This window comes from Dendropsophus ebraccatus, chromosome 9 (genome assembly GCF_027789765.1).
Source record: "Dendropsophus ebraccatus isolate aDenEbr1 chromosome 9, aDenEbr1.pat, whole genome shotgun sequence".
In the NCBI taxonomy this organism is placed as follows: Eukaryota; Metazoa; Chordata; class Amphibia; order Anura; family Hylidae; genus Dendropsophus; species Dendropsophus ebraccatus.
The window spans coordinates 112537985-112552792 of record NC_091462.1 but is presented as its reverse complement, the minus strand read 5'-3'; the positions used below and the strand labels follow the sequence as shown (position 1 = coordinate 112552792).

The 14808-nt window shown below is 49.6% G+C and overlaps 1 protein-coding gene across 4 annotated transcripts; it reads right to left on the bottom strand.

Moving 5' to 3' along the window:
- Positions 1 to 1049: 1049 nt before the first annotated feature.
- LOC138801540 (sulfotransferase 1C1-like) lies at positions 1050 to 13944 on the bottom strand. 4 transcript variants are annotated; one of them, XM_069984467.1, is made up of 8 exons: positions 13888 to 13944; positions 3249 to 3421; positions 3037 to 3150; positions 2634 to 2731; positions 2304 to 2430; positions 1777 to 1871; positions 1526 to 1706; positions 1050 to 1394 (listed from the first exon to the last, which is right to left on the bottom strand). In XM_069984467.1, the coding sequence occupies exons 2-8, from the start codon at positions 3418 to 3420 to the stop codon at positions 1282 to 1284; spliced, it is 900 nt and encodes a 299-aa protein (XP_069840568.1). In that variant the 5' UTR covers position 3421; positions 13888 to 13944; the 3' UTR covers positions 1050 to 1281. The 4 variants fall into 4 exon arrangements, with proteins under 4 accessions (XP_069840568.1, XP_069840567.1, XP_069840566.1 ...); XM_069984466.1 differs by lacking the exon at positions 13888 to 13944 and adding an exon at positions 13537 to 13658; XM_069984465.1 differs by lacking the exon at positions 13888 to 13944 and adding an exon at positions 13420 to 13463.
- Between the last annotated feature and the right edge of the window lie 864 nt (positions 13945 to 14808).

The window sequence follows — 14808 nt, the reverse complement described above, 5'->3', positions numbered from 1 at the left end:
TTTCCGGATTGAATCAATGATTAGAGCAGTCTGTATATTGTCTGATGGAATTCTCACCACAAGATTGGTAGATTGGTAGCTAATAGCTCCAGGCGTCACAGCCACACCAGACCTGATCATACCTCCCCCCCTCAAAAAGTCACCAGATTTACTGGCAAGTCTGACCGAGAGGTGAGAGACTAAAAAAAATAAAAAATAAATAAAAAAAGTTTTTGCCCCCCTGCAAGGTGCTGCCCTAGGCACCGGACCACGGGTGCCTAGTGGTAAATACGGCCCTGGCTAGACGGTCATGTGAGTTACAGGCTACTCTGCTTTGTCTGCTAATAAAGCAGCCATTCTCTTGAAGGGAAATATCTGCCCAAAGGGCGAACTGTGGGCCCAGAAATTCCTGACAAGCGTATTTGCTTCATTCTTTGAGTCACATGGACTGTGTGTGGTACATAAGGGCAAATGCATATGGGCCTCCACCTCTAGTGATATCAACTATTCCTAGAGGAAGGTTCATATCAGCAGACGTATAATGTAGACCATAATATAATGCTGCTATATGGTCTCTGTAGCTGGCTGCCTATTAGTTGGGCAGCGTAGAGCCCTATATTTGGGTATCATATAATGCTTTTATGTTGACATTGTATTACTCTGATTGGCAGTATGTGACTATATAGGCATTGTATGACAATAGCTTTTGGAAATGGTATGATGTTATTTGGGCTCTATGTGCTTTTTTTGTATGGCCATGTGAATGGGGTGGACCTGTTATTGGAGCACGGTATGACCATGTTATTTGTGAATGGGATGGACCGGTTATTGGGGCACAGTATGGCATTGTTTTCTAGGCACAGTCTGGGGGTATTATTGTACACAATGTAGTTTTGTGGAGTTTAAGTTGGTAATAATTTTCTATATTGTTTTACAATTGTCGCCCTATACCTCTGACTTCCGTATCTCCTTCCAAAAAGGGGATGTGGTGGTTACAGAGTTTTTTCTTCCAATAGACCTTGATCTGACTTTGCTTTCAGTAGCTGACCGCATTTAGTAATAGGCACGTATTTTAGTGAATAAAATGAGATTTATTGTATTGAGATAATTTTAAAAAAATGTGCCAAAAAGGACACCAAAATCACATTTATTACAGGTGGACAAGGTTCCAACGAGGAGTCTATGGCAGTTGCGATCAGAAGACTCAAACAGTTCTGATGAGGAGTCTTTGCCACTTCACGTAAATAGTCTTTGTCAGTTATAGAGGATGAGATCTTCATAACATCTGGCCTGGACTTGGTGTCAGAGCTCAGTACGGAACACCAAATCACTGCCCTTCATCCTCTTTTCATATTCTTTGTCAAATATGATGTTCTGAGATTCAAGAAAATGGTTCTTCCAGTCTCCAACAGTTCCTGAGAACAGAGGGAAAGGTTATGATTGTCTGGGCTTTCAATGCTACAGTATGGTTGGCGGCACATAGCTGTAGTGAACAAACCATAAAGGACCATTTATATAGTGTCTACTATCACCTACAGGCACCTACCTTTCCTCATAAAGGTTGACACGGACTGGTCAAAAACCGTATCTGAGAGAGCACTATAGTTGAACATTGGGTTTTTCTTCATAGACTTAAAGGAGGTGTGGTGAAGAATCTTCTGAACAATGTCTTCCGAAAGGTCTTTACCCAAGAACCTCATCACCTTCTGGATCTCACGTCGAGCGTCCTGTCCATGGAACAGCAGACGTGTTAACACTCTATACAACAAAGTCTGACTAGACGGGAACCTCTGTTACCTCAATCATGTCCTCATAGAAGACGTAGAGGATGTTGTGTTGGTCTTTTGCCTTCCACCATCCAATCACATGGTCAAACCAGTTTCCCCAGGGCACTAAATGTTGATTATAAAAGAGAAAAAATGGTAACATGCGCAACATTTCATACAAGTCTGCGATCTGATAGATTTAAAGGAAATTTCCATTCCATAGGAAAAACTCATCTGTCTTATAAGAGTATATACCACCACATCGCCTCTGCTATGTGGAGGCTTCATGTTCTTCTTACTGCCTCTGCCTGATACAATATGGTTTCTATGTTGTAGCAGCTTGTGACTTATCTACTTGACAGCTTTTTTTCCAACAACCATCAAACAAGTTACAGACTCTGCCTCTCTTCTGTTTCTCCTCATTTTGAATGGTCACATGACAACCAAGCTTCATCCAGAGTACCAAAGCTATATAGATAGAAATTCCTCATGAAGATATAACACTGTAGAATGACTGACATACATGGTCACCTTGGTCAGAGACGATCAGTAACTCACCATTTCCACCCATGAACATTGAGAAGAAGTTGTCCCAGGTCCCAGGATCTGTCATCGTCACATCCATTTTGCAGAAATAGTAGTAAGACACCATACAATCCTTAGGATTCCTCGCTACATACACCATCTGTCGGAAAGCATTGACGTGTCTACACCACACCCACGGTATAGCTTATCCAACTTTCACAGACTCCTAAATGTCACATCTGCCTACTTGTTTAGTAATATTAACATATTCCCCCCTCATCACCTGGTGACAACCCCTGTGGGATATTTGACAACAAAGAGGGTGGCTGTGAAGGTGCTGTCTCCTGTGCACCCTTCTCTCACCTTAACATCTTTCTCCCAGAATGATGGAGGCATCAACTGGACGGGCAGATGAGTTTTGATGATACGAGGACTTGGCATAGCATTAGCCACTTCCAGAGCTGAAAAAATTTTAACATTTACATTAACATTGACCTCATACACCGATGAGCTATAATATTGACCACTTGCCATATATATCAGTCCCCTTTGTGCTATGTAGCTTTCATACAGACACACATCAATGAGCCTTGGGTGCCCATGACTACCCATGTTCCCGGTCATTGATGTCCTTCCTTGGAGCACTCTTGATAACCCCTACATACCAGGAATACTCCACTGGTTGTTCAAGAGGCCAACATCAACCCCAAGAACTGATTATTTATGTACTCTGTCTATAATCTATCATCATGCAGCCTGTACTTACACGTGTGCCCCATCTCTAGGAATGGCACCTTCACGAAGCCCGGTGCTCTCATGCTCTTCTTTATATCACCTTCCTGGATGATCAGATCCAAAATCTCTTGCATCCATGTGGTCCCTGCCATGAGAATATCAGCTCTGTCAGATCTATTGCATTCTCTATGATTTGCTCTTACTGCAGAGAATCATTCCCACACCACATCACTGACACCTTACCTGACTTGGGGTAAGACGCCACCACAATGTCACCGTCCCGAGCTTGGAAGTTGAATATCGTGTCCCATATGTCACAGATTTGTTTATGAATGGGGACACCCTCCTTTTCAGCCATGTCGGGCGTGAAGTCTCCCAGCTCTTGCACTATTTTTTCTATGACTTTAGGATCCATCCTGCATGAAAGGAGCAGAACTTGACCAAAAACCATGACCATCCCTCCCCACACAGATCCAGCTTTCCCAAATAAAACAAATATGTTAGTATTGGAGAGGCATCAGGTTCACCATTCAGGATGCTAGGAAAGTTTGATAGCAACCTATATACCTTCTTTCGCATCTATACAGTATAATTGGACATTTTGCAGGCTAAGCTATTGTCTGTCCTATTCATTCACTGAAGCATAAGGCACCAAATGTCTCCAGTTTTTTGGATTAAATATTTAACAAAGAAACTTGCAGCTTATGGCGAAGACACGAACAAGGTGCTAGGAAACGGGTGTAAACACAAGGGCCCCCTGCAATTCAAGGGTCACTCTGTGTACAATAGAAGTTATTCAGGGGAATGAGGCAAAGCCAAAACCTTCTTGGCTCCAGCACTAAACCTGTACCAGTCCCCCCCTTAGCGCTCCAGCTGTCACGTGTTGTTTAGAGTATTGCTATACCTTTATGGTGAATCCACATGGAATGTCACCGCTGTGGATCTACACTGTGTATATACATTACATTAATAATCCTTGACATGGGGAAAACCGATCTCCCTGCTGCAGCCCTTAACCTTCTTATATCTCACCCCCCTTCACCCTCCGCCCTCAAACGTACCCCTCCCTTAATAATACGCTTTACACCTGTTTCTTTGGAAAATATATGGCCACAGCAGCCAATATTTATTACCATAAATAACATGGAACATATACAAACATATACAAATGCAATATAACATATCAAAATAAATAGCCATAAATATGCTATCTAAACATTATCCCAAAACCGGAAGGAAGGGGTCCTTGAGGCTAAGAATCCCAAGTGTAAGAACCGGCTATCTTACTCTTCTTATGCTCCCCCGCCCCCAGCCGGTTACCTCAGGCTCAAGGGCCCTCCGTGCCTCGATCACCACTGGCCGATTACTTACCAAACTCCACCAACTACTCCCCGGGACACCACCCAGACAGGAGCCCATACCCCTCACCATTATCCAGTGAGCCACCAGTTAAAGTGGGGTGCATTTTTTATTATGTGCCCCCTCCGTTAATAGCAACCAACTCCAAGGACCCCCTACCCCGCCACCGCGAGCACACTTGACACCTTAAGTGTGCAAGCCCCCCCACAGACCAAGAGCCCTCTCAATGCTTTCCAGCAAGGTTAGCGCCCACAAGTCCATGCCAATTGCGTTCAGATGCACGCCATCCCCCAACCAAAAATTACCCGTTCTGTCCTCCAACTCCTGATGGCGCACCGCCACCCCTCCATTACGGGCAACAAAAGAAGACACTGCCCTATTCACCTTCACCCTGGCACGATTTAGACGCTCCACCGACCTCGCCACCTGCCACGTCCTCCTGGGAACTATGTCGGACCACATAACAAGCACATCCGGGAAGGTTCTCCAAAGACGCAACAAATCATACCGGATGTCCCTGACCAGTTCACGAAAGGGGCAAAGCCCCAAGTCATTACCTCCTAAATGAAGCACCAACACTTTCGGCGGCCCATCAAGCCTAGCAAAGCGATGGAAATCGGAGAGGAGCAGATTCCAAACCATGCCACCTACCCCCAGCCACCGCAGCACCGCCTCTGACCTGGAGAATTTCAGCTGCCGCCCGTCCGGACGAACCGCTGCCCTCTGCACCCCCCGGCTGACATACGAATGCCCCATAATCCACACTAGGCGGGGGCCGGCACCTAAAAACGCGATAATAGAACATAAAAGACAAAAGAGGGAGAAGCAATGAAAATAACAGTAACAGATCCCACCACAACCAACTGCAAACCCCCCCCTTTCCACACCACCACCAAACCTGCTGTCAAAACCTTCAACGCCCCCAAACCCCCCTGTTAACTGGTGCCAGCCCCCCCCCCCCCCCCCAACTACGTCACACCAAGTGAGGCCGAACATAGGACCTGGAGCGCCCTGATTCCCAGCGCCCTATGCGCTGCACCACCTCTGCCCCTAGGCCCCAACCGGCCGCCTCCGTGGCCGCCCTGATTCGGAAGGAATGCGGGCCGAAAACCGAACTATCCAACCCCAGTGCCTCCAGCCCGCGACGGAAAATCGCAGTGAACTGATACCGCGACAAAAACGACCCATCACAATGCTGCAACAAGGGGCCCGCCCGATTCCCCCGAAACACCAGGAAACGCTCTAGACACTGCACCAGACACATAGCCGCACCTTGCACTTCCCTCAAAAACACGTCCCGCCCCCTCCCCACCTGATCAGTCTTAGACCGGCGCAAGCGAAAACCCACCCCCCATTGTTCCAACCGTACATCCTCCCGAAACAAACCCCCGGCCCTCCTGGCCGACGGGGACACCAACTTCCCCACCCTCAGGGCTCCAAAAAACGCCCACAAAAATGCCAACCGAAACAACGCCACTTCCGACTCCAACCTGCATAACCCAACCAAACCCTTACCAAGACGTTCCAGCAAACCAAACGACACGGGCCTCCTCGTATCTGGACCCACCTTTCCCTTCCAAAACCCCTTCAGGGCTTGATGGACCATAAAATCCTTAGTGGCATCTCAATGCCCCCGCAGCTTGAAGCCAAAGGCCAGGGCTGCCACAAAATGATTCACCCGAGACACCGACCAGCCCGCCGCTGAAGCACAGCCCAACCAAGACAGCACTGCCAACACCCGATCCCCATCCGACTGCACTACACCCCATCCCCTCTCCCACTCCGTCCACTCCTCCCATGCCGCAGAGTACGCGAACAACGTGCTCCTAGCCAGGGAAGCCTGTACCAGCTCCCCCGCCGTCCTCAAACCAGCTGCCAGAGATGTTGCGGGCAGGCGATCCCTTCTGCGGCCGCCTCTGGGACCAGCGACCGGAAACGCTCCCACTCCTGGCGAGAAAGAAAATCGGCCACTGACTTATTGATTCCAGGCACATGAACCGCCACCACCCACGAGTTGAGAGATAAGCAGCGCAACACTAAATGCCGCAGCAGCCGCACCACTGGGGGAGAAGAGGCCGATCCCGAGTTGATCGCCGAGACCACCGCCATATTGTCACAATGAATACAAATCTTTCTGTCCCGAAACTTGTCCCCCCAAACCACCACTATAGGGAAAAGCTCCAGAAGAGCCAGATTCCGCACCAACCCTGCCTCATCCCACTCCTTCGGCCACCCCCCGGCGCACCACTGACCCTGGCAGTAGGCCCCGTAACCGACACTCCCCGCCGCATCCGTATAGAGCTCCCAGTCAAAGCTGTCCACCGCGGGCGCCATGACCAATGATCTACCGTTGTAGGTCTCCAAAAAGGAAGCCCACACCGCAAGGTCATCCTTCAGTTCCTTCGTCAGCTTGACAAAGTGGCGAGGCGAACGAACGCCCGCCGTCGCCCCCGCCCGTGCCAAAGGCACTCCAAAATGGCCCGAAAGCCACTCCATGGTTCCCAACAGGGTACGACAAATGGGCGACCCGGGAGGACCTAAGAACAGGAAATCGTCAAGATAGTGGATGACAGATCTCACGCCCGCCAGGTCCCGAACCACCCATTCCAAGAAAGATTTAAAGGCCTCCAAGTAGGCACACGATAAAGAGCAGCCCATGGGGAGGCACCGGTCAATAAAGAACGAGCCCTCCCAGTAGCAACCCAATAACCGCATGCTTACCGGGTGAACCGGGAGAAGGCGAAAAACGGACTCGATGTCCGTTTTCCCCATCAAAGCACCCCGACCGTACGAACGCACTAATGCCACTGCCGCGTCAAAAGAAGTGTAAACGACCGAACAAAGTTCCAGGTCAATGCCGGCGTTGACCGACAGGCCCTGCGGATGCGACAGGTGATGGATGAGCCGAAACTTATTCGGCTCTTTCTTGGGGACAACCCCCAACGGAGACACCACCAGGTCCGGAAGGGGAGAGGCAGGAAAAGGCCCCGACATCCTACCCAGGGATACCTCTTTAGCCAGTTTCTCCGAAACCACGGCCGGGAACTGATAGGCCAACCAGAGGTTACGGAGCGAAAAAGGGACAGCATGGGGGAGGGTATGACAAAACCTACGGAAAACCCCTTAATGAGCAGAGCCGCCTTGGCCCTGTCCGGATAGCGGTCAAGAAAGGGGCGCATCGCGCCCACTTTCACCGGAGTCTCCCCCCGAGCCAAAAACGCTGGCACCTCGACCCTTTCCCTTCCTATAACAACGAGCCGATCCGTTAGAGGTGCCCCCGCAAGACCCGCACACGTGCCTGAACTTGCAGGCCGTGTTGTACTTGCATTGGCAGTCTTTGAACAGCCAACACAACCCGGCCTTACCACCCCCGCTGTGGGGGCCCTGCCCTGAAGAAACCGACTGGCCGGAAGACCCGGCCCCACCTGGAAAGGACTGACCAAGCCTGGCAGGCCCCATGATCCGCAGCCACAGCCCGATGTCCTTCTGGTCCTACTTTATGCTAGGACGTACCGCCTTACGCTGCCTAAACTGCTCGTCATACCGGAGCCACGACTGTCCGCCATAGACCCGGTATGCCTCCCCGATGGAGTCCAAGTAACAAAAAAGGCCCGAACAACTCTCGGGCGCCTTTTCACCTATGACACTGGCCAAAATGGCAAATGCCTGCAGCCAGTTCAAGAACGTTTGCGGAATGAGGCGCCAATGGCGCTTCTCCTCCTCCTCTTTTTTAAGCTCAAAGCGTTATCTTTTGTCTAAATTGAATTTTTCGAGCGGGAGCAGGGAGAAAATCTCCACATACTCATCCCGCCAGATCCGTTCCCGCACCTCCTGTTTTAAATGAGCCCCCAGAGGCCCCTCAAAACATACATAGACTTCACCACGAGCCCTATCATCCAGCCGTACCCAATCCACCTCCTTTTCTTTATCTGTTTGCACCGCAGCCGCAACCCTACCCCAGCCGTCCCCGACACCGCGGGCGCCGCACCGACCCAAGCCGCCACCATCCCCGAGCCAACTGCGCTCCCTGCCACCAACAAACGCAAGCCCTCCAAGAACTCCTGCCAGCCAGCACCCGGGCCTCCTGCGGGCCCACCAATACCCCCTGCCGGAGCACGTAACCCCCTGTCACCCCCGACCCCCCTAGAAACCCCACTAAGCCCAGACAATGAGGACAACACAGAGATCAACTCACCGGGCTGCCCGGGTGCTGTGGGCCCGGCAGCCGGAGGGACCAGGTCCAACTGACAAGGCGCTTTTTCTGGAGCAGGGCGCGGCACGTCCACACTCCGCTGACCAGGAAAAAGACTCACGCTGGAGGCAGGATCAGAGCCCAGGGAGGCAGAGGCAGGAGCCCGCAGGCCCCCCCCGCCGAGGCACCGCTAGCAGACCGGAACACTGAAGACCGCAGGGGATTGCTGGGACGGCCGCTGCTGATGACGTCATCTCGGCAGCGGCCAGCACGAAGACCCACGTGACTGCTCCTGCAGACCACGAGGACTGCCCGACACCCCAGCCGGAACCTCACCGGGGGAGCCGGCCGAAACTGGAAACAGCTGCTGTCTGGCCGCAGGGACGAGGCCCGGAGGCCCGGACCGTCTCCTCCCCCGATCCGCTGAGCCCGACTGCACTCCCAGATTCCTCTCAGCCCGGGACGCCCGACCCGAAGCTGTGGGAAGGGGAGCCCGACCTGGAGGGTCCCCGGAGGGGCTCCTGCGCCATCGCCGAGTCCGAGGAGGGGAGCCAGGGCTCAATCTAACAGGCGGCCAAACCCGCCGTGAGCTGCGCTGCCGCTGCGGGAGGGAAGCTGGTGCCGCAGCCTCTGGGAACAGCTCTGCCGACACGGGGAGGCCTCCCCCGACATTCCTGGGCAGTCCGACCCAGGAGAGGGGCCCGAAGTAGGAGCAGCAGCTGGGACCTCTAGAATGGTGTGCACCTGGCTGTCCAGCCAGGCCCGGTCCTCCACCGTTGCCGCCGCCTCTCTCAACTGCCGAAGCAGCTCTTCCACCGTCAACGCCATGGTAAGTCACTGTCCCACGCTGCCCGACTCCTCACTCCTTGGCTGCCGCTCCACATGTGGCTGCTCGTGCTCGATAGAGGAGGGGTTTTATATCCCCTCCCCTGTTCTCCAGCCCCAGCTCCCCCTCCCGCCTGCTAACCCCTGCCCCCTCTTTAACCCCTTCCCGACAGTTTCCCTGTCATGCCGGCCTCCCTCCAACTGCATCTACGTCCGGCCTCTCTGTACGGATCCTGAGTCACATCCTGTATTATACTCCACAGCTGTACTCGCTATTCTCCTGGTGGGGTCACTGTGTACATACATTACTGATCCTGTACTGATCCTGTTACATCCTGTATTATACTCCAGAGCTGCACTCACTATTCTGCTGGTGGAGTCACTGTGTGACCTATAACAAGGGCAAGACAATTATTGTGTGAAAAATTGTTATATCATTTGAATTTAAATGATAATTGTTTCGTGTGAATGCAGGCAACAATCGAAAAAATTATTTGTGTGTCGTTGATCACATCTTTTAAGCTAAACCTAAAATCATTGTTAATCGTTCGCTGTAATGCTGGGTTTACACGTAGCGATAATTCGCCAGATCGTACGATCAACGATTTTGAAGCAACGATTTTTTTTTACAACGATCGGCGTTTAGACTGAATGATATATCTTACGGAAAAATCGTTTTGCGATCGCTTAAGCGTATCTCGCATATAGGTTAAATCGGTGAACGACTGTTTACGCGGCACGATCTGCGAATTTTTGGCAAACGACCAACGACGATTTGAGAACATGTTGTAAGATTAAAATGAATGATTTCTCACTCGTCGTTTGATCGTTCGCTGCGTTTACACGTACGATTATCGTTCGAATGTGATAGTTGTCGTGCAAATTCGCACAATAATTGTTCCTTGTAAACGCAGCATAAGAAGGGTTAAATAGTCTTTTATTTTCATCTCTTCAAAGACAAGAGGGCCGGGCAGTTGAAATCCAACATGCTGATCCTCAGTGTCATCAAGTACTTGAGAAAGGCTCCGTATGTTTTAGAGGAGACGAAAAGTCGTATTTTGTTCTGTGTATGCATATGGCAAAATAAAAATAAGACTTTTTTGATACGAAAGAGACCCTCAATAAAGGGGAAACTTATTTCCTTTTGAATTCCGTATTAGATAAGACATTTCAGGCATCTCGCCCCTCCAGCTCCTCAAATCCTAAATGGTCTTTTTGTTCATGCAGAAAGCAGGATATCAGTAGTGGAAGAAAGCATGAAGCTGAGAAAGAACTGGAGAAGCTGGCAGCTGCATGGGAAGTCTGGGCCCTAAAATAAAGTTCTGCTCCTTCTGGTGGGATCAAGATTCATTATTTCTTCTACAACTGAAAAAAAAACCTGTTTCATTCAGTTGGATGCTGAACACCGTATAGTTTAGGTATCTGGTGAAGTTTAGCCGTCCTTCTCCAGAAGGGATTAATGTTATCAGTCCAGTAGATCAGACCAGAGTTGCTCACCTTTAATTGTTCCAGAGGACAGAAGTGCTAGAGACCTCCAGCTGTTGCACAAATACAATTCCCATCATACCTGGATGACCAAAACATTGACTGTCCAGGCACAATGGGTATTACAGTGTTGCAACAGAGGGGGGAGGGGGGGGGGCTGCAAGTTGGACACCTGTGTTTTAGTGGTTTTTCCAGCCTAGGGCTGCATCCAACTTCTTCAGCCACCGGTAACTAAATGATGATTCTTTTTAGTCTTCTTTAGTAACTTCCATTAACTATCCTACCATGACCCATACCATTCCCATGAGTAGTCCTACCGGGACTGCAGAGTGCCGTTAGAGCCAGTAAGAGCATGAAATGAAAACAACCAAGTTGTCTATTAGTGGCGATCATCATGTGTCCCAAGACAAGTCCTCCCTAAAGTGGTAGTTGAACGAGAACCTAAAGTTAGGGAGAGGCTTTGCACACCACAGATACATCCAGTAGAGGTTGGGTGGTCGCCTGCAGGAGTGTTAGGCCGCAGTTCCACAACAGACTGAGGAGTGCTCGCTTATTTCACCAACCTGGTGATGGTTTTCTACCTCAGCAGAATACCAGATAGCATCTTCTTAAGGTGGAATCTGGGGAAATTGTTACTTGGGCAAAATGCCACCTTGTCAGCATCTCACCGGTGCAGAACAAGGGCAACAACATCTCCACAGACCTCTTCAGCGATAAGGTCCTCGGGCCCAGTGAATGGGACCTGAATTGAGGCAATGCTGACAGCATCCGACAAGATTTTGCACCATAAGCAGTCAGGGCAGTCCTGTGGTCTCAGACAACTTTTCCATGTCATGATGAGGGAGCTTTTTCTATCTCTTTACCTCTCTTTCTTTTACCCACAGTAGCTTTGAGAAAATCAAGCAGACAAGGCCAGATAGACAGCAATAATTCACCTCTGAGCCATGAAGCCTGCTCGTGTTGTAAATGAGGAGAGAGGAGCAAGCAGATGCCAGACACATCTAGTGGTGGCTAATCATCCTTGAGAACAAGGGAGCTGAAATCCCACATGTCAGGTTCTTCTTTCCCCTTACACTTTAAAGTGAATGTACCATCAGGCCTGGGCTGAAGCACTGGAGGCGGACTGACCCACCCCCAATGGCAGGAAACCCCTGTTCCTCTATGATACAGCTCCATTGATTCTAATAGAGCAGTGTCAGAGGGGCGGAGGTTTCCTCCCACTGGGGGTGGGTCAGCCCGCCTCCAGTGCTTCAGCCCAGGCCTGATGGTACAGTCCCTTTAAATGGCTGGTTCTGCCAAAATCATTGGGTCTGGCCAACACTCATCTAATGTGTGTAGCCCCTTGGGGGCTGTGAGATAAATATACAGCTATTGTATCTCTATATATCAATAATTCACACATTTACCATTATAAGAATAATATGTGGATCCTAAGGACACTTAAAGGGGAACTATCAGCAGTTGGACGAAACTAACCTGCTCATATGTCCCTACTGTGCACGGGGTGCGGAGGAGGAGGGGATGTCTCTTACCTTCCACCTCGGCACCGTTCCCATGCTGTTAGCAGTGTAATCCTCGGTCTGGAGCACCAGTAGGAGCACTGCCCATTGTGCAATAGGGGGCTATCAGCAGATTAGATTTGCCTAACCTGCTGATAGTTCCACTTTAAAGGGGTTGTCCGGCGCAAAAAAATTATTCACAGAATAACACACATTACAAAGTTATACAACTTTGTAATGTATGTTATGTCTGTGAATGGCCCCCTTCCCCGTGTCCCTCCACCCCCACCCGTGTACCCGGAAGTGTGGTGCGCTATACTCACCTGTCACGTGCCGACCACGGTCTCCGATCCTCAGCAGTGACGTCTTCTTCGGGCGGCCGGCGGATCTTCCCGAGCAGCTGATGACGTGGCCGCGTCATCAGCCGCTCAGCCGCGATTGGCTGAGCACAGTTATGCTCAGCCAATCGCGGCTGAGCTTCGGATGACGCTGCAGAGGGTGGCCGGCACTCGGGAAGATCCGCCGGCCGCCCAAAGAAGACGTCACTGCTGAGAATCGGAGACCGTGGTCGGCACGTGACAGGTACGTATAGCGCACCACACTTCCGGGTACACGGGTGGGGGTGGTGGGACACGGGGAAGGGGGCCATTCACAGACATAACATACATTACAAAGTTGTATAACTTTGTAATGTGTGTTATTCTGTGAATATTTTTTTTGCGCCGGACAACCCCTTTAACCCACGTCTCCTCCAGTCTCTTTCATATACAGTTCTTATGGGACCAAGGACGCTCTAGCTCGGATGGGTCATTACATGAGCTCTTGCGGCCCTCATAGCTGAGTGACTTCTCCACAATGAATACCGGACAGGACGTGTTCACACTGCTACATAGCTTCACACTTGTTTATGACTTCTCAGTTTTGGCACCAGCAATGGTTAGGTATCTGGTAATTCCTTCCTTCTGGAGAACATTGCCGGAGGGTATTCATTCCCATTCTACAGGATTCAGGATTCAGTCCTCCTACAGATCATCTGACAAACAGCATCTTGTACCTCAGCTCCTGCAGCTGAGCCTTCAGCATGACAGTGTTCAGCAATGCTCTGCAGACTATCTCTCCCTCTTCTTAGCTCCAGTTGTGCTGCCGGAGATAATAAGGAATTATTACTGACCTGAAATCCTCCTTGAGTCCGAGGAAAAACTTCAACCCCCAAACTTCTTTTCGATTCTTTAGCTTGTCTTTATGTCCCACATGGAGCTGGGGGTGGATTCATGGTGCTGGGTGTGGTCTGATCACTTAACTGCTTGTTTACTTGCAGCTTTTTATATACTCTATCCACAGCACATGTAAAGGCCCTACTACACAAAGCAATTATCAGCCGCTACGGCCTCAGACCGCGGGCGTGTGCGAGCTGCGGAATGCACAATGAGTTGTCCATTGCCATTCCATAGTGTGTATGCACCCTAATAGGAGTGGTGGCAGCAGACCACTGCTATCTCCTATGGGCTCCCCGGGTACTTACCCAGTGCTATTACAGGCTCCGACAGCGAGCAGGGAACGAGGAGAAAGCTTGCACTGACCTGACAGGTCGCCGCCTCCTTGCTCCCTCTCATGGCCCTGTGTAATAGGGCCTTTACCTGCACTGATCCTGAGTTACATCATGTATTATACTCCAGAGCTGCACTCACTATTCTGCTGGTTGGGTCACTGTGTACATACATTACATTACTGATCCTGAGTTACATCCTGTATTATACCCCAGAGCTGCACTCACTATTCTGCTGGTGGGGTCACTGTGTACATACATTATATTACTTATCCTGTACTGATCCTGAGTTACATCCTGTATTTCTTTTATTAAAATTTTAAACATAACAATAAATAAATACAGAAATAACACACCATATCTGACCAGAACAAAACAATAGAAAATGAAACCATAACATAAAGCACCGGTCCATCCCCACACTCATTCTTCCACACATACAACCTATATACCTATATACAATATATACACAATATAAACTATTTAGCTAAACATATTAATAAACTATATACACTACAAACCTATATATACTACTATATACAATACACTTATAAACACATCTATATACAATACACCACTATATACTATACCTATAAACACACCTATATACACTACTATATACAATACACCTATATAAATAACTAAATGTGAACCCCCTGGCCCAGTTGCATTGTGCACAACCTAATACCACAGACACAATTCTACTCAACCCAACACCAACTAAACAAGACATCATTACACAAATAAACTAAAACTAAACAAGACACGATACAAAATAATAACCTACAACTAAACAATACATATAATTTTTTTTTTTTTTTTTTTTTTTTTTGGCCCTGAGCTGGTCCCGCATCCCATGCCCCCAGTACATGATCACGGACGTCCATGAACCAGCCC

Coding starts and splice junctions, on each gene's coding strand:
- LOC138801540 (XM_069984465.1), bottom strand. CDS start 13,448: ATGCTGAAGGCTCAGCTGCAGGAGCTGAG. Junction 3,422..13,419: donor GCTCAGCTGCAGGAGCTGAG/GTACAAGATGCT, acceptor CCTTTCATGCAG/GATGGATCCTAAAGTCATAG. Junction 1,395..1,525: donor GTCAACCTTTATGAGGAAAG/GTAGGTGCCTGT, acceptor CTCTGTTCTCAG/GAACTGTTGGAGACTGGAAG.